At 52.4% G+C, this 20,943-nt stretch overlaps 8 protein-coding genes across 8 annotated transcripts; 2 read left to right on the top strand and 6 right to left on the bottom strand.

Annotated features, from left to right (window-relative positions):
* Window positions 1-904: 904 nt before the first annotated feature.
* Window positions 905-4,123, bottom strand: CC84DRAFT_1253798 (RabGAP/TBC). The gene is made up of 3 exons (XM_018184405.1): window positions 2,102-4,123; window positions 1,789-2,044; window positions 905-1,730 (listed from the first exon to the last, which is right to left on the bottom strand). Exons 1-3 carry the CDS (start codon window positions 3,832-3,834, stop codon window positions 1,383-1,385), a joined length of 2,337 nt encoding a protein of 778 aa, XP_018041674.1. The 5' UTR covers window positions 3,835-4,123; the 3' UTR covers window positions 905-1,382.
* A 1,138-nt stretch (window positions 4,124-5,261) lies between these two features.
* CC84DRAFT_1224131 (alpha/beta-hydrolase) lies at window positions 5,262-6,692 on the bottom strand (the record flags this gene model as incomplete). The annotated part of the gene is made up of 5 exons (XM_018183537.1): window positions 5,262-5,356; window positions 5,402-5,948; window positions 6,010-6,223; window positions 6,278-6,488; window positions 6,545-6,692. 5 exons carry the CDS (start codon window positions 6,690-6,692, stop codon window positions 5,262-5,264), a joined length of 1,215 nt encoding a protein of 404 aa, XP_018041675.1.
* A 2,488-nt stretch (window positions 6,693-9,180) lies between these two features.
* On the bottom strand, window positions 9,181-13,054 carry CC84DRAFT_1132984 (sodium P-type ATPase-like protein). The gene is made up of 4 exons (XM_018175956.1): window positions 12,408-13,054; window positions 11,473-12,355; window positions 10,372-11,423; window positions 9,181-10,321 (listed from the first exon to the last, which is right to left on the bottom strand). Exons 1-4 carry the CDS (start codon window positions 12,654-12,656, stop codon window positions 9,323-9,325), a joined length of 3,183 nt encoding a protein of 1,060 aa, XP_018041676.1. The 5' UTR covers window positions 12,657-13,054; the 3' UTR covers window positions 9,181-9,322.
* On the bottom strand, window positions 12,604-13,490 carry CC84DRAFT_8338 (uncharacterized protein). The gene has a single exon (XM_018187580.1). The coding sequence runs from the start codon at window positions 13,265-13,267 to the stop codon at window positions 12,818-12,820; it is 450 nt and encodes a 149-aa protein (XP_018041677.1). The 5' UTR covers window positions 13,268-13,490; the 3' UTR covers window positions 12,604-12,817.
* A 105-nt stretch (window positions 13,491-13,595) lies between these two features.
* CC84DRAFT_8346 (uncharacterized protein) lies at window positions 13,596-14,220 on the top strand. Its single transcript, XM_018187590.1, has 2 exons — window positions 13,596-13,886; window positions 13,983-14,220. Exons 1-2 carry the CDS (start codon window positions 13,664-13,666, stop codon window positions 14,138-14,140), a joined length of 381 nt encoding a protein of 126 aa, XP_018041678.1. The 5' UTR covers window positions 13,596-13,663; the 3' UTR covers window positions 14,141-14,220.
* A 1,308-nt stretch (window positions 14,221-15,528) lies between these two features.
* Window positions 15,529-16,914, top strand: CC84DRAFT_1170239 (uncharacterized protein; the record flags this gene model as incomplete). The annotated part of the gene is made up of 4 exons (XM_018179845.1): window positions 15,529-15,534; window positions 15,808-15,918; window positions 16,016-16,616; window positions 16,748-16,914. 4 exons carry the CDS (start codon window positions 15,529-15,531, stop codon window positions 16,912-16,914), a joined length of 885 nt encoding a protein of 294 aa, XP_018041679.1.
* A 259-nt stretch (window positions 16,915-17,173) lies between these two features.
* On the bottom strand, window positions 17,174-18,805 carry CC84DRAFT_1253800 (cytochrome P450 oxidoreductase OrdA-like protein; the record flags this gene model as incomplete). The annotated part of the gene is made up of 3 exons (XM_018184406.1): window positions 17,174-18,272; window positions 18,344-18,538; window positions 18,588-18,805. 3 exons carry the CDS (start codon window positions 18,803-18,805, stop codon window positions 17,174-17,176), a joined length of 1,512 nt encoding a protein of 503 aa, XP_018041680.1.
* A 1,019-nt stretch (window positions 18,806-19,824) lies between these two features.
* Window positions 19,825-20,370, bottom strand: CC84DRAFT_1106705 (uncharacterized protein; the record flags this gene model as incomplete). Its single annotated transcript, XM_018175153.1, has 1 exon — window positions 19,825-20,370. A coding segment is annotated over one exon (546 nt), but the record flags the coding sequence as incomplete, so codon positions are not given.
* Between the last annotated feature and the right edge of the window lie 573 nt (window positions 20,371-20,943).

Consider the following 20,943-nt stretch of genomic DNA (forward strand, 5'->3'; position numbering starts at 1 on the left):
AAATCATGCGACTGCAACGGCTGAGGTGTACGTATCGCCGTGCCGTGTGGCCCTAAATGAGAACGGTCAGTAATCAGAAAGGCACCCCGCTTTTGGGGTGCCACTCTGTACGAATATACGAGTGAGGTTCGGCTTCACCTTCACCATGTTGAGCTCGCAATCGCTTCCACAAGCACGGCTCGCGGTGGCGTTCCGAAAAGGGTGGCGCGTAAACCATACTGCGTGCGACCGCTCGCGTCGAAGCACCCAGCTCTTCATCCAGCAACCGCCGCGCCGATCGGCCTCGCCTCACCTTGCAAACGATCATGCCACTGATCAGCGTTACCGGTTGTTCCATCCGCTGCTAAATTCGCCGCCGAAAGGACCATCGTTACCTCGAGCCTAACAGCCGAGCGCTGCGCCAGGTGTGTTGTTCGTGGAGGCAAATTGGACGCGCACCTCCGTAAAGAGGGGCAGTGGTACCGGCGGCAGGAACAGACGACCCCACCCACCGCTCCCTTCCCAATCCGGAGCCGCGCCTGCTTAGCACTTCCGTAGGCTTTCGCCTCCGCAAGAGTTTTCGGGCCTCCTCAGTGCTACTGGAGACGGCCCATGGTAAGACGTGCCGCCTGCTGTGTTCTGTGCCACGCCGTCCTCTCGCTCGCTGGGTACAGTACCTCTGCGACCGGGCCGGAGGGAGGCAAGGCCTCTCCCAGCGGCAGCTTGTGCATCAGAACGGGTCGCAGATTGCGGTACTCTGGCCATCCCGAAGTGGCTTCGACCACAACACATGTGCAGCACGACGCCATCAGACACTGCGCTTCCTTGTCAAAATTAGAGATTATAACTAAGAGCTAACTTTTGCTTGCTCAGTATGTGGGACTCTACGGTCCAGGCTTCATCGTGGCATATTCCAGCATAAAGAAAAGGTATCTTGTTAACAGCCATGTCCGTAAATGCGCCCATAACAAAGAAATGATCGTGTACCGCAATGCCGTCACATCAGAAAAAAAAAAAGAGATTCAGCCCTATCGCCAGGGGCATCGAGGCAGTAAGCCTTAATCGGCCTGTCTCCGTGTCCAGTGCAGAAACGTGGGAGAGGTGGGCGAAAGGGTGTGGGTCGCTTGTTCGACCCTCACGATAGTCCCAAAGCCTAGAATTGCTGTCCGGTAAGAATTGCCCTCAACGTAAGTCGATAGAGTCCGGATCCGAGACAACGTGACAGCCACGCTAGATGCACGCGACACCAGTAAGCCACTGATCTCAGGGATCGACACCCAATATCGGGAACGCTTTCTCAAAAAAGCATGGCAAAGAGATCGAACGTTCCGTGGTGCCGAATCGCCAACTGTGGCTGGCGGCTAGCAACGACTCGCTTGCAGAGATCGAATCGTAACAGGGCCTCACCCTGCCTTGGCTCGCTTCTTTCGCAACTTGTATTCCGCCTTCGCCACCTTCATCAGGAGGTCGTCGTCCTTGATGGGCACCCACGAAGTCAGGACCTTCATGGCATTTTCGAAGTCTGAATCAAGCAGGATCTCCCTGGTTGCATCGATAAGCGCAGCCGAGGTTGCATGCAGCATGTCCAGGTCCCCACTGAAGCTTGACGACTTATCATTCGAGTAGGAAGCATCGCCCAAAAGCATAAACACATCCCACACACGGAGCTGTGCTGAAAAGGGCAAAGAGTAATTGAAGAGGGTCAGATACCATCGCGTTCCGTAAGCAGTCGAGGTGATACCCATTTCATCCTATGCGCGTGAGTTAGCGGGGTTCTGGAAAAAATCATTTCCGGCTACGAAAACTTACCAGCTGCTTCGCTACGTCTCCATTGCGAAGCCAGTTCTTCTCGAAATCTTCCAGGGCTTCCATGAGACCCGCAAAGCCAGATTCGTAGAGTCGCTCTAAGCCCCGAAACATCCAAAGTCGGACTAACATGACGAACGCCCGGTCCTCTTCGAAATAGCATAGAAGCGTTGCTGCTAGGGCGGCCATGCCCTGCACATACCCGGTGTCGGGTAGATACAGTGACATGGCATGCAGAACTCGAAAGAGCAGCCGTTGTCTTCGTATATATTAGCAAACGTGTGGCAATGCAGTACTCAAGCATAATGAGACTCACCCTCCACGATATCTTCTGCGAAACATGATGTGTCGATTGATGGTCCTTGGCACGTCGACATCGATCTGCATGTCGTCCGCCGAATTCTCGTCCTGTAGCTCGTAGAAACTCGTGACCAGTTCCTCATCTGTTGGGCTGTTCTTGTCTGCTTTTGCGCTCGCCGCGAGGAAAGCATACCACGCGGTAGCCCTCCAGCGATCCGGGATGCCCTTCCATGTCCGGGATATCACTTTGGGGTCCTTAACATCGAATTCGAACATCATGCCGCCGCTCTTCGCTCCTGCCTGCACCACCTTGGCCATCTTTCGCCATTTTTCCTCGCGCTCCATCTCTTTTGCCCTGGTCTTTTCGGCTGCTCTACTGCCTTCCTTTTGCTCCGCGATTTCGGCAAGACCAGGAGGCAACCTGAGCATGTCGCTAGCTTCGTCCAGTAAGCGGCGGTCCCTGTTATGCGGGAGGCGATTTGCAGCCTGGCGGAAAGGTCTTTGGGGAGTGCTTCGGGCTGTACGATTCGACATGATAGACGCTGCCGGTCTGCTTGATTTGTGCGACCGACGCCTCTTGGGTGTGCCCGTTGCTACAGTAGCAGAACGAGAGGAGCGAGCCTTCGACACACTACGCCCCAAGCCCTTTCTCCTAGGTTCTTCGGAAACCAGCTGGAGCGCTGTTGATACTCGCTGGATGCGAGGCTCATCTGGACCGCCTCCAGAACCGCCCGACGCCGTCTTTTTCGGGACGATGAATCCATATCGATCAACCTCGCCACCGTCCAATTCAGACCAATCCTCGATGCCACCTGCAGTCTCATTTGGTTCTTTTGCTATGAGCACGCTTTCTCTCCTTGAACTCATTATAGAGCTCGACTCGGCTCTGCTCCCTTCAGCGACAAGCGACGAGCTGTTAGCTGGCGTGCCGGTGACACTGCTATTGTCCACATAACTGTTCCGCATGCTTTCTGTCTCTTCTTCTACATCGTCCCAGTTGGCCGCGCTTTCGTTGCCGTGTTGGTACATGGATCGCACCTTCCGAGATAGCATCATTTCATCAGTGGACAGCGCACGGCTGCTGACGACTCTCCCCCTGGCCGAGACACGCGACGGCGAGCGCGTCTGAGGGATGTGGCAGGGTGTCGCGGGCGTGGAGAGGACCTGCTGCTTTGGCTCCTGCGGCGTCTCCAGCTCAGTGGCCGGTGCGCCCTCTGCAACAAGGCCGAGCTGCTTGTTCATTCTGTTGGGGCGCTTTCCGCCGAGGAGCATGCTTCCACGCTTGGAAAAAGAAATTTGTGTGGGCGAAGTGAGGTCGTCGAAGCCGCCGGTGGGGATGACGGTGTCTATTGCCTGGAAATCTGCGGCGGCGTCCCCGTCGCTGCTCGGTATGCGGTGTAACGAGCTACTCGATGGCACGGCAGGCTCATCTTGGACGACGATGGCGGGAAGACTCGGCGTCTTTCGCAGGCTGGTGGGTGTCGAGGGTGCGTTGACGGCACCCGCATCGGCGTCGGTGCTGGCTGTTGAATTAGAAGACGCCAAGGCGGAGTCGCGTCGAGCATCGTCCTCGGTCAACAGCGTGCGCTTAATGGCAGCCTTGGGCGCCGGCGACGTCTTAGGTCGCCGCACGCTGCTGAGCCATCCCCGCTGCTGCTGAAGCGGAGGCGCGACTTGGTGCTGGGACGCGGGCAGGGTGGGCTCTGCCGTCGCGTCACTATCGGCGGAGCGCACAGCCTCAGCGCTCATGGTCGCGGGATCACGTAGCTTTCATCGAGGATCCTCGGAAATGGCGTCGCGCTTGGGTCGCGAAGGAAATGAAGGCGCGCAACGTGCGGTCGATGGGTGCTTGTTCGGCGTCTCTTCCTGCGGCACAGCTACCGTGCAACTCTGGAGTCCAGGGCTTGCAATGGCAGTCGCAACATGTGCAATTGGGCAGTGAGTGGGCATGCGACAGCAACAGCGACCCGCGCAAAGGTAAGTCACCTTGGACATGTCAGGGGAAAGGGGCACTTGCACATCATCCATGCAATCCGTGTGCTATCGTGGTCCTGCTACCCGCTCCAGCACCCACCGCGGTAGCCCCGTTTATTGGCTATCTCGCTAAGCGAACGCCATCCCGCCTTGGAGCCACATCTCTACCTGGCTTGGACATGTTGCCCTTGCACAGCTTGCGTAGCCCTTTACATACAGACCATGTAGGTTTAGTGCTAGACGCTTCGATGGCTACCATATCTAGGTCACGGATACAGTGGCTGACAACAAGAATGGGGATCTTGTAGCAAGTCTGACCCGATGTGTGAACAATCAGGGTGGATGAATAGGTTGCATTCCAACATACATATTACAGTCCGAGTTACTACAGGATCAGGTGCGGCGATATCAGCTCTGTGTCCACCACGGTTGACCATTAACATATGCGCTCAACCTTTCGTGCTGGGAAAAACCGCAGACGTACGTTGCCCATCCGGTATAACGGAAAACTCGGACTATACATGCATCTGGTTATGAGACAGACTCGGCAATAAGAGCCATTTGCTAGAGTTGATGCGACCCAGACACAAATGGCGGTCGAAATATCAACAAATACCGCTTGGCAGGGGATCAAAGTCCCTACTGCGGGGCTCCAATAGTAATCCGTTGGCGCCGTCTTTCGCTTTCCCTTGCATGAGCCTCCACAGCCTCGCGCATCGTTGATTCATCAACAGGGTGCACGCGTCAATCACGTCCTTTTACCACTTGTCTACCACGGCTATTGTACGCTCGATAGTCTTGCATGTGCGTACTCTCCAGAGCTGAGTCAGTTCCTATGTATGGACGAATCCGACCAGGTGCGGACATGCTCACGAGCATTAGATACTCCGGACACTGCTCCGACACTTGAAAAGGCGTACGTCACACTGATGAACCACAGAACTGGTTCTGGGGTACGATCGGCCAATTATTGATGAGATATTGAGTGTCCCTTTCCATAATATTGCACACTGCGTGCACACTGCGTGCACACAGCACTCGTTAGGTGCAACTAATATCAAAGCAAACCAAAACACCTAACGTTACCGGTATCGATATCTAGGATAGTCTGGGCGACACGAATTAGAGATCATTCGGGCTTTCCACCATACACTATAACCAGCGTCGACGATTATGCAAGAGTGTTTACGTCAGACCAGCTGTTACCGCTTGTAATGTTGAGGGAAAAACTCCCGCATATCGCTCACCATCTCCTTTGGACACTCCATACACGCAAAGTGCCCGCCATGGTCGTACTCTGCATAATGTCAGCTTTTTACCTTGCATCCAAGATAGCCCTTACCTTTGAAGAACTGCAAATTCGTGGCTGTGGTCTCCGCACCGGCTTTGGGTACAGGGAATGCGTCGTACGGAAACGTGCTCACGCCGAGCGGCACCCGAATGAGGTTCTCTTCCTTCGCATTAAACTCGGTGTAGACCTCATGCCGCACATTGTTGTAGTAGCACAACATGGATGTCATAATTGATGGCGGAGTGAAAAAGTACAACGACAGTGTCGTGCAGAGGTCGTGATTGAACTGCTTATTATCCAGTGTCGCCGTTTTCAGGGTCGGATCTGCGAGCTCTTGATACTTCTCGCCGATAAACATCATGATACCCACCGGGTTGTCATTGAAAGCCACGCCAATGGTCTGTGGCCGTGTGCGCATCTCAATCGCATACCCCATGTGGCCTTCGTTCAGCGGGTCTCCAATCCACCACTTCGCGCGGTCCATGGCTGCCTGTTCTTTCTCATTTAACTTAGTGCCTTTTGGAGGTGCTCCTGGGCACATGTTGGTGTGGACTGCCTTGCACGCGGGATACCTGCCAGTGCCAAGTTCTCGTACCACCTGCACAGAAGGGAGCAAAGTCAGCGGCGTCGGATCGGTCTCGTGTTTCCATCTCACGTACCCAGTGGCCCCAGTCACCTGCTTGCGCAACGTAAGTTTTGTAGCCAAGACTCTGCATCAATGTATCGTATACACGCGCGGTGTCCTGCAACGTCCATGTTCCGTGTGGCGGTCCTTGCGACCAACAGAATCCTGGTAGCGAAGGAACAACAAGATGGAAGGACGGCTGGTCAGCCTCTGACGGCTCGAGCAAAGCATGCATTACATTCTGGAACCTGGCTGGTGTGAGCTTGGGATCTGATATGCAACTCAATTGTCTAGTAACGCACTCAAAGAATGTTCCTGGCCAGCCATGGACAAGCAGGAGTGGTATCGCCTTCTCTTTTCGCACTCTGGCCTTTTCATGTATGAAATGAACTTTGAGCTCTTCTATCGTTGTGGTAAAGTGATGCCATTCTGATATCTGCTTCTGTGCATCTGGCCAAGAGAAATCGTTCAACCAGTAGTTGTATAGCTTGTTGGTCCATTCCAGTGAGGGTCCTTGGCCGTATCAGTTCGATCAAATTTGACCTCGCGCCTCCGTGAATCCTGCTTACCAAAATCATCGCCCGCATCCGGCACAATGGGTATCTGCGGTAGCCGCGTGTCCTTGAGCTTCCGAAATAGGCGATCTACCTCATCCTTGTGAATGCTAGGATCAAACGGCCTGATGGTGGGCCTTTCCTCATAGGTGTTGCGCGACATTGTTTGTGGGTGCGTCTACGGGATGATGCTCGGAGGCACGAGGTACATTGATTGCGCAAAGCGTCGCGTGGTGTAGTGCACAACAGCATCGTGCATCTTAGCGGGACGACTAATTTATTATGGTACTCTCAAGATCTGATGCCAACCAATTGAAATCGGATTGGCGAATCATCAGGGGGCGGACCGTGAATGGATGGGCCGTTCCCGCTGTCCCCGCTTGAGGCTGTTCACGATGACGCAATGCATCAACACTTGTCTCGAGAACAACAACAGAAACTTAGCTACAGTCTCGCGCCAAACGTTCGTTTCAGAGGGGATACAATTTGGAACACGATATTTCCGAACAGGAAGTTCCAATCAGTGATATTCTTGCTGCATCCTTGTTGACGCGTAGACCCTCCTGGTCGGGCTAGATCTACGTACAAACGCGAGGCTGTAAAGATCTCTGATACCAATCCCGGCTACTGCAATCCGTATGCGGTTGTCAGATTGTAGCAAAAGGGGCTTCTTTAGATCCGGGTAGTAATTATGAAAGCAGTCAATTCAAACAGCCACAGCCCCGGCAATCGTACCCGCGAACGCGCTTGTCAAGCGTACGAGACGGACCGTCCGTGCGCCGCACCGCCGGCTTAGAGATGCGTAGAGCTTCGAACCAGCCGTTCCCTTCTGTTTGGGGTTCGTATGGGACTGTAGAAGCTGGTACCGGCTCCGTTGTCGTATAGTGGTATGCCAGCCTCCTCACATGTGCCATCGACTGCCCAGGTGGTTTGACAATTACTCACTGAACTCATGTCAGATTCATACCCCTAACAGAGCGCCACAGCACGATTATATTCCTTAGTAACACAACAGAGATCCAAATCAGACTGCAAATACGTCAAGTCTCCTCATACGTGACTGACTGAGGACACATACTTGTCATAAGTGTCTGCCAGTGCTTGAGTATACACTACTCTCTTTATGATTTACCATACAAGTGAGCGAATACGGCAAACGTTTCAAGCATCAGTCACAACAACCGTTTAGTCCCAAGAAGACAGTGAGCTCCCTCGGGCACAGGGTGTCTTATTGAGAGCACTCGAGGTCAGCGCTGCTAACTAATGGCTCATCATTCACTTTCATGCGATTACATGATTAGATAGATCGAGTGCTCCCAAACAACCTCGTAAGTTCAGCGCCTTTGCACTAAATAAAATTTTATACTACTGTGACGAACCTACCCCTATCTCTGGAATTGATGTTCGCCGCTACAACCCATTAGCTTGCATCTACATTCCTTTGCGTCTTCATGGGCGGATATGAATCAATATAGGTTTCGAGCTTGGTAGAGCCGTTGGAGATGCAGTTATTCGTCCTCACACACGGGCATCCCACAGTGCTCTCTCTTGCACCATACAAAATAACACTCCTGCTTTTTCTCGGAATGCAGGTAACCCGGGCATCTCTTTCGAAATAGATATCCAGCCCTCGGATCAAAGCGGAGATCGGGAGTAAGCTGGTACTTTGGTCAAATTGTCAACGCTAGATCCTGGAGGTACTTGAGATGCTATAGGCATCTACAATCTAAATTCGATATTGTATTGCCGGTGTGAACGTTCACACGCGAGCCTGGCATGGCACTCTGCAGGGGCAATCTCAGTACTTAAAGGTCACGGTCCAAGGACTTGTTTTGCATGTCACTTAATCAAGAGCAGTGTAAGAAATACACACAATAAATATAATCCAAACAACACCCATGTCCAGAAACCTGTGGTAGTAATGACAATGGCGCTCCATTCCCCCCGAACCATGGGCCAAGCGAGTCCCAAAGAAACCGCTTTCCCGACAAAGCACGTACAAAGTCCATATTCGTTAGGGTCAGAGTCAGAGTCAGGGTCAGGGTTGTCACCTGCGTTCTCAAGAAGCGATGGCTGTGTGTTTGACAATGGAGTTCCTGTTGCTTCTATGACACGAGCGCCGGACATTGATTCCACTACAAACGTCCATGGACACAATTCCATCTACCATATTCAAATCACCCACCCAACCCGTTTTCCCTTAGAATCCTGAATCCCATCGATCGTTTCTCCGCGTCCAAATGCCACTCACCCAAGCATACCCCAAGAAGCCCGCCTACCCCACATGACCCTATCTTACATATGGCGTGACACACGCACGGACTCCACTGGAACTACCTAGATACTTTCCTGGTCCAGCCCAGTGTTCTTGGTAGCGCAAGTGGCTGGGCTGAGGTAATGCCTACAAAATAGTTGGGCCACTGTGGCGCGCGCCCAGTATTTGCGGAGGCTAGCGCGTCTTGGAGGCCAAGCTGGCGGAGCGGGAAGCTTGGTCTGTGCCGAGTTCCGGGCTTGGACTGTGACACGGACTGCGCTCGGAAGTACGGCGCGTGCCATGGTCGATTTCTGGGCGCTGCGTTATCATGCGGTTGTTATCACTTGAAAGCGGGGTATTGTTAGGAAGATATGATCTTGATACGTAATATCCTTATGTACATGAACTGGTATATACAAAACCATATGAAACGCTATCGTGATATCGAGCTCGAAAACAGAAACCAACATCGCCAGAGAATCGTGAATAACGTGATTCTCGAGTCTTCTCATCGCAGGACAAGCAGAGACTGGGGCGTTCTAGACCTTCTCGTCATCTGTGCTGATCGCCGTGCTGAGGTATCTTTCGAAAGTCCTCTTCTCCAAATCAATACTTCCCTTGCGCATACCCTTGGCATGTTCCTGTCTCTTGAAGTACTGTCTCTTCGCAAACTTCCAAGTCTCGATGCCTAAGAAGAACAAGACCGTAGCAACGAACACGACGCCCCACTCCCAGCTGATGCCTTTGTGCTTGAACACGATAGTGTTAAGACCAGGAATGTAGACAACCGGGAAGATGGTGATGAAACCAGCCAAGATGGACCAGAAGAGGAACTTATTGCGCCATACATCGTGGAACCACTGCGTGAAGTACTTCTTGGAGCCGGGCTGCATGCGGAAGAATGAGCGCCTCATGTCGATCATCTGCCAGGCGAGGAAGAGTGAGAACCAAGTAAGGCAGGCGAAGCAAGTCGCACGAGCACGGAAAACAGTCTCGCAGTCGTCGCTGTAGCTGTCGTTGCAGGCTGTACCGAGATTGCCATCCCCCCAGCCGTGGAGAACCAGAGTGAACGAGGCGAGACAGAGCGCAGCAATCCACAGACCATAAACGAGCATGTCGAGCAGCACTTCGATAGTGAAGACACCGCGCTTGAGGCTCTGAGGCGGGCGTGAGAGAATGTCCGGTGACGCAACCTCGAAACCAAGACCCATATCTGGAACTGACGAAGTAACCATGATGATCCACATGACCTCGACAGGGGAGAGGGGGAACACCGAGAGTCCAGTATCATCTTTGAAAACCAAACCTATAAGTAGGATGCATGCTTGGGCGATGTTCTGAGCGAGAAGATGGAGGATGAACTTTTGGATGTTGTCGAACATACGGCGTCCTTCTTCGATGGCGTTCAGGATGGAAGCGAAGTTGTCGTCAGTGAGGACGATATCCGAAGCGTCCTTGGCCACGTCCGAGCCGGTACCCATACCAATACCAACATCGGCACGTTTCAATGATGGAGAATCGTTTACACCGTCACCGGTCTGAATTCGTTAGTCATACGGCATGAGGAACTGGATTAATCAAAACTTACCATTGCAGCGAAAGCTTTGCGGCGATGCAGAGCATCAATCATGCGAACCTTTGTGTTTGGTGCGCAACGTGCAATGACCAAGGGCAGAAGCGGGAGCGCGTCAATCTCATCTTCGGACAGCTTGTCGAACGAGGATGCAGTCATGACCATCGCGTCTACAACGTCCTTGGCGATAGTCGCGATGTTCGAAGGTAGAATGCCAACTTCCTCAGCAATAGCCCGAGCAGTACCCGGATGATCACCGGTGAGCATGTGGACTTGGATACCAGCTTTCTGGCATTGTCGCACTGATCCAGCGGTTTCGGGTCTGGGTGGGTCGTACAGGCCAACGAGACCTCTGAAAGTGAGACCCTCCTCAATCTGGCTGCGATCCACGTCCTCGCCCTTTGTGATCGTTCCGTCCCATGATCGGCTAGCCAGAGCCAACACGCGAAGACCTTGTGATGCCAGTGCGTCCATGTTCTTGAGAATCTCATCACGAATAGCATCAGTCATTTCCGTCGTACTGTCTTCGCTCTGGAATAGAGAAGTGCAGGAGTAGATCACTCTCTCGACAGCACCCTTGGTGAAAACGTATTTCTGGGACGTTGAGGCTTCCTCGAAAATGACTGACATCTTCTTGACATCTGAGTCGAACGGGAATTCGGCCAACTGCTTCCATTCCGGGTTGTTATCTCCTGTGTGGTCCAACCTGTTCCATTTGAACCGAGAGGCAAGAACTTGAATAGCGATCTCAGTGGGGTCACCTCGGGCGTTCCAGCCACCTTCCTCCTCGTTAGGATGAACATGCGCAAGATTGGCAAGTGATGCAACCTTCAGAAATTCCAGCAAGTGTGTGTTGTTTTCCAGGAGTTGTTCGTAAGTCGACTCATCTCCATCCTTCTCAGGATCCAGCTGACGAGGTGGCTTGGGCGTGAAGCTAAGCGTTCCGACGGTGGGATCGTGAGGAGAATCGGTCGTTCCGACCGAGTAAGTACCCTTGGCAGGAATCCAAGCTTTCTTAGCAACCATTTTGCCTTGGGTCAATGTGCCGGTTTTGTCTGAGCAGATATCTACAAGATGGTCAGCTATAATCCAAACGTTCCATGTTAATGTACGTACCTGTTACGCCGCCCAAAGCCTCCAAAGACTTCAAGTTACGAACAATAACATTGCGCTCGACCATGCGTTTCGTTCCCGCAGCCATAGTAATCGTCAAGACCACGATCAAAGATGCTGGGATCATACTGAGACCAGTGGCAACAGCGTAGATGATAACTTCCTGGTCGTTGACGAAATTGTTGGCTGCCAGTACAATGATCGCGCACACAACAGCAATACCGAACAGAAGAAGTGCAAGGCGAGATAGCTTTCTCTGCAGGGGGGTTCCAACGTTGACACCCAGAAAATGTCCGACAGCATCGGTAGCAGTCAGGCCCCAAGCTTGTACGTGTCGGTGAGGTCCAGCAGAGCCGTCTTCCTTACGCTTGACAGGACGGCGGCGGGAGCCCTTGTCTCGCAGCGACATGGCGATGCTTCCGATCTCAGTGTACATTCCGGTAGCGAAAACGATTCCTCGTGCGCGGCCCTTGGTGACAGTCGAAGAGCTGAACGCAACATTCAGTCGATCGCCAGGTCCAGTGTCATCATCGAACGTGGCTTCGGCATCTTTCGAAACGGGCAAGCTCTCACCTGTGAGGAGTGCTTCGTCTGTCTCAAAGTTGACCGCCTCGATAAGGCGAACGTCGGCGGGGACAGTGTCACCTGTCTTCATCTCTACCATGTCTCCAGGGACAACTTCGATGGTTGGGACAGTGATAGTCTTTCCGTCCCGTACTGCTGTTGCGGTTGGGGAACTGAGTGATCGCAAAGAGTCCATGGTCTTCTCGGCCTTCCACTCCTGGATGAAACCCACAATGATGTTCAACAAGATGATGGCGGTTACAACACCACCCTCAATCCATGATCGAATGGCGAAACTGACAGCCATGGCCAAGATTAGGACCTGCGCAAGCGTTAGAATCCATGTGTGGCTCTTTCCGAGCAGTGCTGCACACCAAAGTCATTGCATTAGCTACTTGCCGGAGCAAGATCTTGGCCGGCTGCACTCCGCCATCTTCTCCCAGATCGTTATTTCCGTACTGTTCATGTCGTTTGGTGGCCTCGGATGCCGACAGTCCGTTCTCGGAGTTGCAACCTATCTCCTCAAGGACTTGTTCGAAGGTGAGGGCGTGGGAGGGGCGAGAGAGAGGTGTGTTGGCTTGGCCGGATACATGACCATCTAGAGTCTGAGCCTTCTTTCCCATAGCGAGTGGTGGGAAACTGAATACAAAGGATTTCTAAGGAAGACAAGCAATCGATGGGCGGGGGGAACTCGACCCATTTAACCACATGCTGGAGAAGGCTCGGGAAAGTGTATGACCGCAGCCAAGAACATGTATGTACCCACTTCTTGGCATGGTGTACGCTACTTTTGGAGGCTGGGACTGGTCCGGGGACTTCGCGGCTGGGTCGTGGCACCAAGAATTAGCCTCCGGGCGGAAAGAAGCTCTTCACCACGGCATGGTGACGTTCGAGTTGCGATGCCACCACGGCGCTGACGGCCGCAGCGGGCCAGAGACACGAGGACGCTCTCAGAGAATTGAGAGCTCAGCGCTGTGCTGGTCGATGCATCTGTCCGCAACCGATGACGCAGCGGGGTCTCGATGCGAGCTGGAGGGGGGCGACTGGCAACGGCGCGGGAATGCTGGGCGTTCCGCTCTTGCACCTTGGCAGGCGCTAGTGTCTCTGCGCCTCTAGCGGCCCCGCCTATCGCCGGGACTTCGATGGCCCAAGCCCGTTCAAATCGGAACACGGCACCAGACGTCACTCGGCGCGAGGCGACCTTCTCCAACTTCGCATCCACATTACTCCTCATTTGCCAGGCGCACTCGTACTTCACTGATGCCAAGCTCTTGTGCTCAAGACAGTCTGCACACCAGCATTGGCGCCTCTTTGTCCTCACCGCAAATGGAGGCGAAGCTTGTTTGCAGTCCAAGCTGTCTTTGGTCCATTTCGACACTGTTCACTCATCTGTCGTCACTACTCACCATGTCGGGTACGTGTGTACGTGGGGGCATACTCGCTATATCCAAGTATTCATCGTTTAGGCATCCACCGTCCCACTATCATATCTATTGGATCATAGCGAGAATGAGGATTATGCACAGCACCTCTAATTCAGGCCCTTGCCTAAACGAACCGTAGCCTTGTCTGCACTGCCATCAATTGTGTTTCCCTGCGCATCCTCCTCTGCCCCAACCCATAGCTTGTTATGCCCTTGCCGAGCCGATTCACCCGTGTTCGGCGCTGTTTCCGACAGATCAATGGCCTACATGCTCCTACTTCCTTCCTTGTTTTCCCGCTTGCTTGCTTACTCGTGTCTTGGTGCGTGACAAGCACAGCAGAGCCCTTCCCTGGCACGAACAAGTTCCAACAGGTGTGTTGCCCAGTGCGTTCGTGCTGCCTGTGGAATTGTCGGCAACTGTGCACCCGTGGTAGGTTCTCCACCTGATGTGAGTGATGCATGAAGCTTTCGAGGGGGTGTCAAATGTTTTTGCTTCTTTGAAATCTATACCCTGACTCTGCTTCAGTCCCGAGCGACTACTGTACTAGCCATGTACTTTCGATAACCAGGGACAGACCACTGGCGGATCTGCTTTCCGTACACGGCCAACCCCAAAAAGGTGAAGGGACATGCGAGAGAGGCTATTCCAGCGGTGATGAAGCAGTTCGGAAGTCCCGGCGTTGACCACCATGACGTAATGGCGTAGCTGAATCCAGATCCAATCGTGTTGCGGATCAGCATTATTGACACAATTGTCTCTCCGGTTATCTCTTTGAAGCAGTCAATATTATAGCCCACCGCGACACTTCTACCAGTGACGCATCCGACCGTGAGCATCCCAAGTCTAAACACCAGGCCCATCCAGTGTACTTCATGGTAGGCCCCGACGCCCCACGTTAACGAACCGGCGGCTGAAATGGTTTCAGAGAAAAGCAGCACCCAAAGCCAATTCTCTGCCTCACGGATGCTTTTGTTGCGCCGCGCTAGCCTCAGGGCGATACAATCCGCAAAGTTCCCAGACCATAGCGATGCAAATGCAGCGCCAATGATAGGTCCTGTATAGACACTGCCTACTAAAGCCGCTGACCAATTGTACGGGGCAAAGCTGAACTTGGCAGGGAGTGATGAAATATGTAATATGTGATATTGCATAAAGTATGTGACCTTCAGGGGTGTAGGTCCATTTATTAGGGCGCCGGGAAGGTGCCAAGACACTTACCAGATATCACGTGGTTCAAAGTCCAACTGGCAGCACTGAGGACTGGGCTTGCAGTACTGTTGAGAAAATTGTACCACGCCAGATTGATTCCGTAGAAGAATCCGGCTCATCCTACTGTGGGAACGCGGAAGATCAATATAACTGGCCTGTATGCCATACGAAGCATGTTCGGGTTGCTTGGTCGTCCTGGTAAAGCCTTGAACATGGTGCAATGCAGCGTTGATGTCGCGATACTTGGATAGCCTTGTTGGAGAGGTGGGCGACGAAGCGCTTGCGGCAGAGGCTGTCTTTGCTGAGCCCTGGTCAACTTCCTTTTCTCCCGTCCCATCGTTCTCCATGGGCCAGCTTCTTCACCTTCTACTGCGTTGTCACGTAAGTCCATGAAGAAGAACATGATAACGAAGCACACAGCCCAAAAGATAGCTCCGAAGTGCATAGCCCATCGCCAACCGAAGGCATCGTTGAACCTAAGCGGTATACAAAGTCAGCGTGGTTAACAAATTCACAAGGTTGAGCCCATCGGACATGAGGTGAACAGCTCAGACGCGCAAGGAGAGGCTGTCCTTTGTTCCTTTGAGCCCGCCGTCTTGTATCTTGGACCTACTCATCAACCAGCAACAAACGGAGCCAAGAAGTTCGACCCAAACAAAATGAACACATACAACCCCATATATATGCCACTATTATGGGCAAACAACAGGTCAAAGATTGTGACCTCGCATAGAGACTCGATTGGGGATACGAAGATGCCGATCAATGCTGGATGCGCCATTCATTTCCCGGCAGATGTCGAATAGGCTCTCCATATCATCATAGGTACCGTTAAGAACAGTGGTATGAGACAGACACCCCGATGTCCGTACGTAAGCGCGATTGGCTGCCATAACAAACAAGCCCACCCAAAGAACAAGCACATGATGCCAGTTCACTGAACCAAATCGGCAGTAGAAATTCCGGTGTCTGCGGTAATGTCCGCCAGAAAGGAATATTGGAGGGATGTTGCAATACCAGTACCTAAGCGTTGCGGTATATGTCAGCAATGACTCGATGAAAGAAATTTGGACAAAAACTATGGCCTACCAAGGACATGGAGTATCCCATGTTTCCTGATGCTGATACTATACGCCCGAAGGCTATGGTACCCTTGCGGATGCGAAAGGCACTTGCTGGCAAGAAGATTGGTATACTTAAGATGTACATTGGCGGCGTTGATTTTGATCCTACAGCAAAGCCACACACGCCAGTTTGTCATGGGCCTTTGGCAGAACGCCCAAAAGGTCCTCGAGGGGCTTGGTGCAAGCGTTCAAGAGGTCGACTTCCCTGTTGTCACGAAGTTCTAGAACCTAGTTGCAAGCCGTGCAGATAGCCTGGTCGAAAAGTTGATTGTACCTCCCCACCACGAAGTCGACATGTGCAAGGTAATGGAATACGCTTGGGACGATTTGTTGGCCTCAAATGGAGACCATAACGTTGCCACTAGCCTCGCGCAAGTCGATTCAGGAACGATCTTCCCACGCCCACCAGGAGCCATCAAAGACAAGTATGCGGACGACGATCCTATTGTGCGCCACATCGATGTAGAAGCACATGTAACCAATGGGCTTGTTATTACGCATGAGACACCTATTCTTGGTGACGCACTCAAGAACCTTAAGCCAAAGCGGAAGTCGGACTACGAAGACTGGCCTGCCGAAGTAGGCCTCGATGCGGTTGTGTGGCCCTGCAACGGCGACGTGGGCAAAGTCGACGCGGACGTTAACAAGCTATCTGCCGCAGATACCTGGCGGAACGGAGTTCTGTACTCTAATGGTGACTGTGCCATACGGCAGCTGGAAATCCCGACAGTTAGTGCTCCGATGGGCGTCATGGCCGATATGGGCATGCCTTTCAATCTCACTTTCGCTTCGAAAGCTTACGGTATGATTACAACAACCTCTTCCGGTACGCATATGCCTTCGAAAAAGCGAGCAAATTCCGCCAAGCATCTAAGCAAACACCTGCGCTGCCCACCAATACTTTTAAAGTCGCTGAGCAGGCGAATAAGATTGGGGCCGACGTACCATAGCTTACAGCCGCTGCATTTGTTGTTAAAGACAAGGAAGGCAGGCGCGTCAATCTTTCTGGTACGTGCGGACAAGATTTGGTTTCATTGGGCGTCTATGTAGACGGCGATGAAGCTGAGAATGTCAAATTTGGGGGTGGTCAATGGGTGGATAGCGCCGTTACGGAGAGTGTTTGAAATGGGGGTAAGGAAGAGAAAGCGGTACCTGATCCCCAAAAAGCAATGGCTATTCTCCTTGCGACGTCTGGCAACGGAAGGTCTGCAGGCAAAATGATCTTTGTTTAGTGTAATGCCCCCGCGAGTATATTTGGAAGAAAGTTGTTCACCCGGGTCGTGAGATTATGATTACCGGCCCTGAAGTTCATTGACTATGTATTACTCTGTCATGTTTCATGTCACACTGGTAGTGTGACTAAAATAATTTCTGGAATTCTCTCTATTGCGAGCCATTCGATAAAACGCCTTTCGCCAAACCGTCCAAGTATTTTGCGTCGCTTTCCTCCGATGGAGATCTTCTCATTAGCTCATCAAGCGTAGCACCATGCGCCTCGCTTCGAACTCTCACTTCGATGCTGAATGGGCCAACTTTTGAGACAAGGCCTGGACCAAAGGTGTGCACATTTTTCACCGTGTCCCCACGTTCGTTCACTGCTGGTACAACATTGAAAGTTGCAAGTACCTGCGCGAACGTCAGGTATAACGAGGAGTCGGCCAAGACACGTCCAGGGCATATCCTGCGTCCGAATCCAAATACAAAGTCTCGTGGAGAGGGCTCATTGTATGGCTCCATGTATCGTTCGGGTTTGAAAGTCTCAGGATCATGGTAGACTTTCGAGTCGCGCGTAAACCACCATACGTTGGGAAGGACTATCGCGCCCTTGGGGATGCGATAGCCGTTGATACAGTCCTCTTCATCAGACAAGTGGGGAACGCCCATAGGAACAATAGGATGCCACCGTAACGCTTCGTCGACAACAGCGTTCAGGTACGGCAGCCGATCTCGATCGCCAAAATTCGGCATTCTTTGCGCTCCCACCACGCGGTCGATCTCCTCTTGTGCTTTGCGTTGTACGTTGTGGAACATGCTCATTGCTAGGAAGAACGCATTGAGTGTCTCAGCAGAAGTGTCTTCGCCTCCCACGTACAAAGATACAGCAGTCCATTTGATCGCATGTTCTTGTTCCTCACTCAATGCACATCCGCCGTTGTCAGCTTCAGCCTCGTCCATCGAGCGTGAGACAAATGACATGCTCGCCGATCCGCCCGAGTGCCGCTTCCTAGCAAAATTGTAAGGCACGTTGACGCAGCTTAGGACGTTGTGCCTCCACAGCCGTGCTGTTTTCTTAAAGCCTGCTCCTGGCAACCATTCTGGAACATGAGCGAGCATGGGGATCGTGTCTACCAGCCACCTACCGGGAACGGTAGCTTGGCTGAACTGGTCCATTGCGACATCCGCCATGGCGATCAGTGGGTCAGCTTCGTTCTGTTCAATCTTGTAGCCGTACAAGACTCTGAGGATGAGGCTTCCAGTTTGCCTGTATAATATCATCAGTAGAGATACCCATGTCTTTTGGCTGGGAAGACAGTGTAAGGAAATTGAACCTACGTTTTGAGGTTATGGACAAGGTCTCTGCCTCCGCACTCTTTCATACGTTGAAGAGTTCGACCGACGATCGCCTCCTGCATCGAATGGTACCGCGATACCGCCGCCTTTGACCCTATCTGTTGATATGCATATTTTCGATAGAGTCGGTGCAGTGCGTTGTTCTGCAGACTGCTCATAGCGTCAATCCAGCCGACCCTGTGAGAATGTCAGCTACTTCAGCTACTGCAAGAACAGACAAACTGACATGTCTAGGCCGAACCTTAGCCTCGGTCGCCCTGAATAAATTGCTGAACGCTTATTTAGCAATTCATCAGCGATGTTCTTGTCGTGAATGAACACAAGGGTCTGGCCCAAGACGGTGATAGAGCTGATAGGTCCATAGATGTTTTTGAGCTCTAGCCAATGTGTATACTCAAGCTTTCCTGGTGGCGGAAGGTCCTTGATGTTGCCGAGCAGGGGCATCCCCCGAGGACCAGGCGGAAGACGGCTATTAGTCTTTTTGACGCGTGCATGGAACGTTACGATCAATGATACAGTCAGCAAGAGTAAAGTTGTCGCTATAACGGGATCCAAGACGAAGTGTGGTAGCATCTTCATTATAGAAAAAATCTTCGGATTAGTGAAGACAGAAGGCACGTGTAGGCCTGTCAAGACACTAACAACATGGCCACTGTGGTGTGGGGATTTTCGGGCTGCAAGTTTTGTGGGCAGAACTTAAGTGTACAAACTCACGTATGGACTGGAGCGCTTGGCAGACGAGGATGACCGGTCGGCAAAGGCCCCCGAAATATCTTGGTCGGAAGGATTGTGCATCAGCGTAGCGCTTGCCCAGCTTGATAGCGATTCAAGTTGGCAGTTAGGGAGGGTGAAGGGTCATATTCTAAATTTCAGTTGGCCAGGGGAACACAGGCCAAGGCGACTCCCTGCCACAGATGGTGTCAGCGTCGAGTGCGCCATGTGTATGCCTTGTGATAGGTGCGCTGGACCATCATAGACCAACTTGCTCAATATTATTCCACAAAGCCGGTATACCGATCGACTGAGTAAGCCTTACTGTGCATGTGAGACTCGGCGCGTTCCGATTGACCCAGGTATGAGAGAAACGTCCGAGTTTCGCCCGTCGAGCACGCGATACTACTCACCTCTACGCCTGCTACATGGTACAACGGTAAGATGGTCGCGGTTTGACACATTTTAAGCCGTTTCCAGCGCAAAACTCTATTACCCTTTTGCGCATCTTTCTGCGAGATGGGTCATCCTTGGCCATTTACAAGCGAGAGAGCTCCGGGCTGAGTTCAATACGCAATACGGGCGCCTTTTCTTTGGAGCAGACATAAATCAATGACTAAGAAGAAACTCACGATGCTGATTAGTTGCGGGTGTTCCTTGTTTGGACACCATCATATCACATTAGTGCGGCCAGGCAAGATTCGTACCTATGGTAGCCTTTGTCTAGCGCCGGAGACGATATCGTAGTCCCACCCTTCTTGCGCCCACTTGAACTTAACATACGGAGCAAGTTCTTTGTCGTTAGGAATGACGCGCTTCCACTCAGGCTCTACTCCTTCCGCATCTTGAAGCCCGCGCAATCGATCACGTCCGAATATGCGATACGAATCAAGCGCATACTCTCCAATACCTGGCAGATGCCCGATTTCCCAGCCTTCTCGCTCATCGTCGGGGCCTAGCAGCTCACGATTTTTCACATCTCTGCCCTCTCCCTTTGGATAATCGCGACGTCCATATCGCCGATCAGCTGACGGCGGAGCAGCTACCCAAACCTGGGCCAGCTTGACTAGACATTGTGCTCTTCGCTCTTGTAGCCCGAGTATGCGAATGAGTTCCTGCACTGCAGTGGGGTCGGCAGAAGCGAGCAGCTCTGGAGTTGGGTATGTGCATAAGACTTTCCATAGGATAGGTCGGGCCGCAGTGCCTTTTGTTTTGTTCCACAGAATCGCTTGGATGACGAGCGCAAAAAGACTGTCGCATATACGCTCTTGAATAAGGCCAAATTCTGGGGCTTGAAGCTCGAATTTCAAACCGGGGGGTGGGCGCTCTCGAGAGAAGGGCTCAGGGAAGAATGGGGATATGGTAGGACCTGCAGTTGGCTTCTTCTTTGGTTTTGTTCCAGGTTCGGGGAAGTATGGAGAGATTGTGGGTTTCCTTGGTGCGTCTTGGACCTTCGGATTTGGCCCGTTGGTTCTAGATGACTTTCGCACACTCTGTAGTGGGCGAGGTGTTATGCTCCGGTTGAGCAAAGCTGTCGCAGATGACAAGTCGGTGGCAGCTTGGGTCAAATGGGACGATCCAAGTTCTAATGACGCACAAGCTCGCGCGATGAGCTGCGCGGAAGCTAAAAGCCGCTGATGGTCATCGGTCATGTTGTCAATCCAATGGGTATAAATGGGCAGCGATTGAGGGGGTGCTGTGAGTTTGAGCGATGGGAACGGATACCAATCGACGGTGGCTAAGTCTTGGCAGCTAGGGCCTTGTTCTCTTCACCATTTCACCGCCAGGGCTTTGTTATTCTTCTGTACCTGCAGATCAATTCAAGAGACGTTCTACAAGCAATGCGTCGTCACCAAACTTTGTGGCATGTT

The sequence above is a fragment of the Paraphaeosphaeria sporulosa genome (genome assembly GCF_001642045.1).
Source record: "Paraphaeosphaeria sporulosa strain AP3s5-JAC2a unplaced genomic scaffold CC84scaffold_1, whole genome shotgun sequence".
Taxonomy (NCBI): Eukaryota; Fungi; Ascomycota; class Dothideomycetes; order Pleosporales; family Didymosphaeriaceae; genus Paraphaeosphaeria; species Paraphaeosphaeria sporulosa.

What these genes read in the sequence shown, in the direction of transcription:
- CC84DRAFT_8338 (XM_018187580.1), bottom strand. Translation starts at nt 13,267, where the DNA reads ATGAGGAGTAATGTGGATGCGAAGTTGGAGAAGGTCGCCTCGCGCCGA.
- CC84DRAFT_1253798 (XM_018184405.1), bottom strand. Translation starts at nt 3,834, where the DNA reads ATGAGCGCTGAGGCTGTGCGCTCCGCCGATAGTGACGCGACGGCAGAG. An exon ending in CGCAGAAGATATCGTGGAGG is followed by an intron (nt 2,045 to 2,101) that starts GTGAGTCTCATT and finishes ATATATACGAAG; the next exon opens with ACAACGGCTGCTCTTTCGAG. An exon ending in GAGACGTAGCGAAGCAGCTG is followed by an intron (nt 1,731 to 1,788) that starts GTAAGTTTTCGT and finishes TCACGCGCATAG; the next exon opens with GATGAAATGGGTATCACCTC.
- CC84DRAFT_1132984 (XM_018175956.1), bottom strand. Translation starts at nt 12,656, where the DNA reads ATGGGAAAGAAGGCTCAGACTCTAGATGGTCATGTATCCGGCCAAGCC. An exon ending in TAGCTAATGCAATGACTTTG is followed by an intron (nt 12,356 to 12,407) that starts GTGTGCAGCACT and finishes ACGCTTGCGCAG; the next exon opens with GTCCTAATCTTGGCCATGGC. An exon ending in GCAAAGCTTTCGCTGCAATG is followed by an intron (nt 10,322 to 10,371) that starts GTAAGTTTTGAT and finishes TAACGAATTCAG; the next exon opens with ACCGGTGACGGTGTAAACGA.
- CC84DRAFT_8346 (XM_018187590.1), top strand. Translation starts at nt 13,664, where the DNA reads ATGCCCTTGCCGAGCCGATTCACCCGTGTTCGGCGCTGTTTCCGACAG. An exon ending in TCGGCAACTGTGCACCCGTG is followed by an intron (nt 13,887 to 13,982) that starts GTAGGTTCTCCA and finishes ACTCTGCTTCAG; the next exon opens with TCCCGAGCGACTACTGTACT.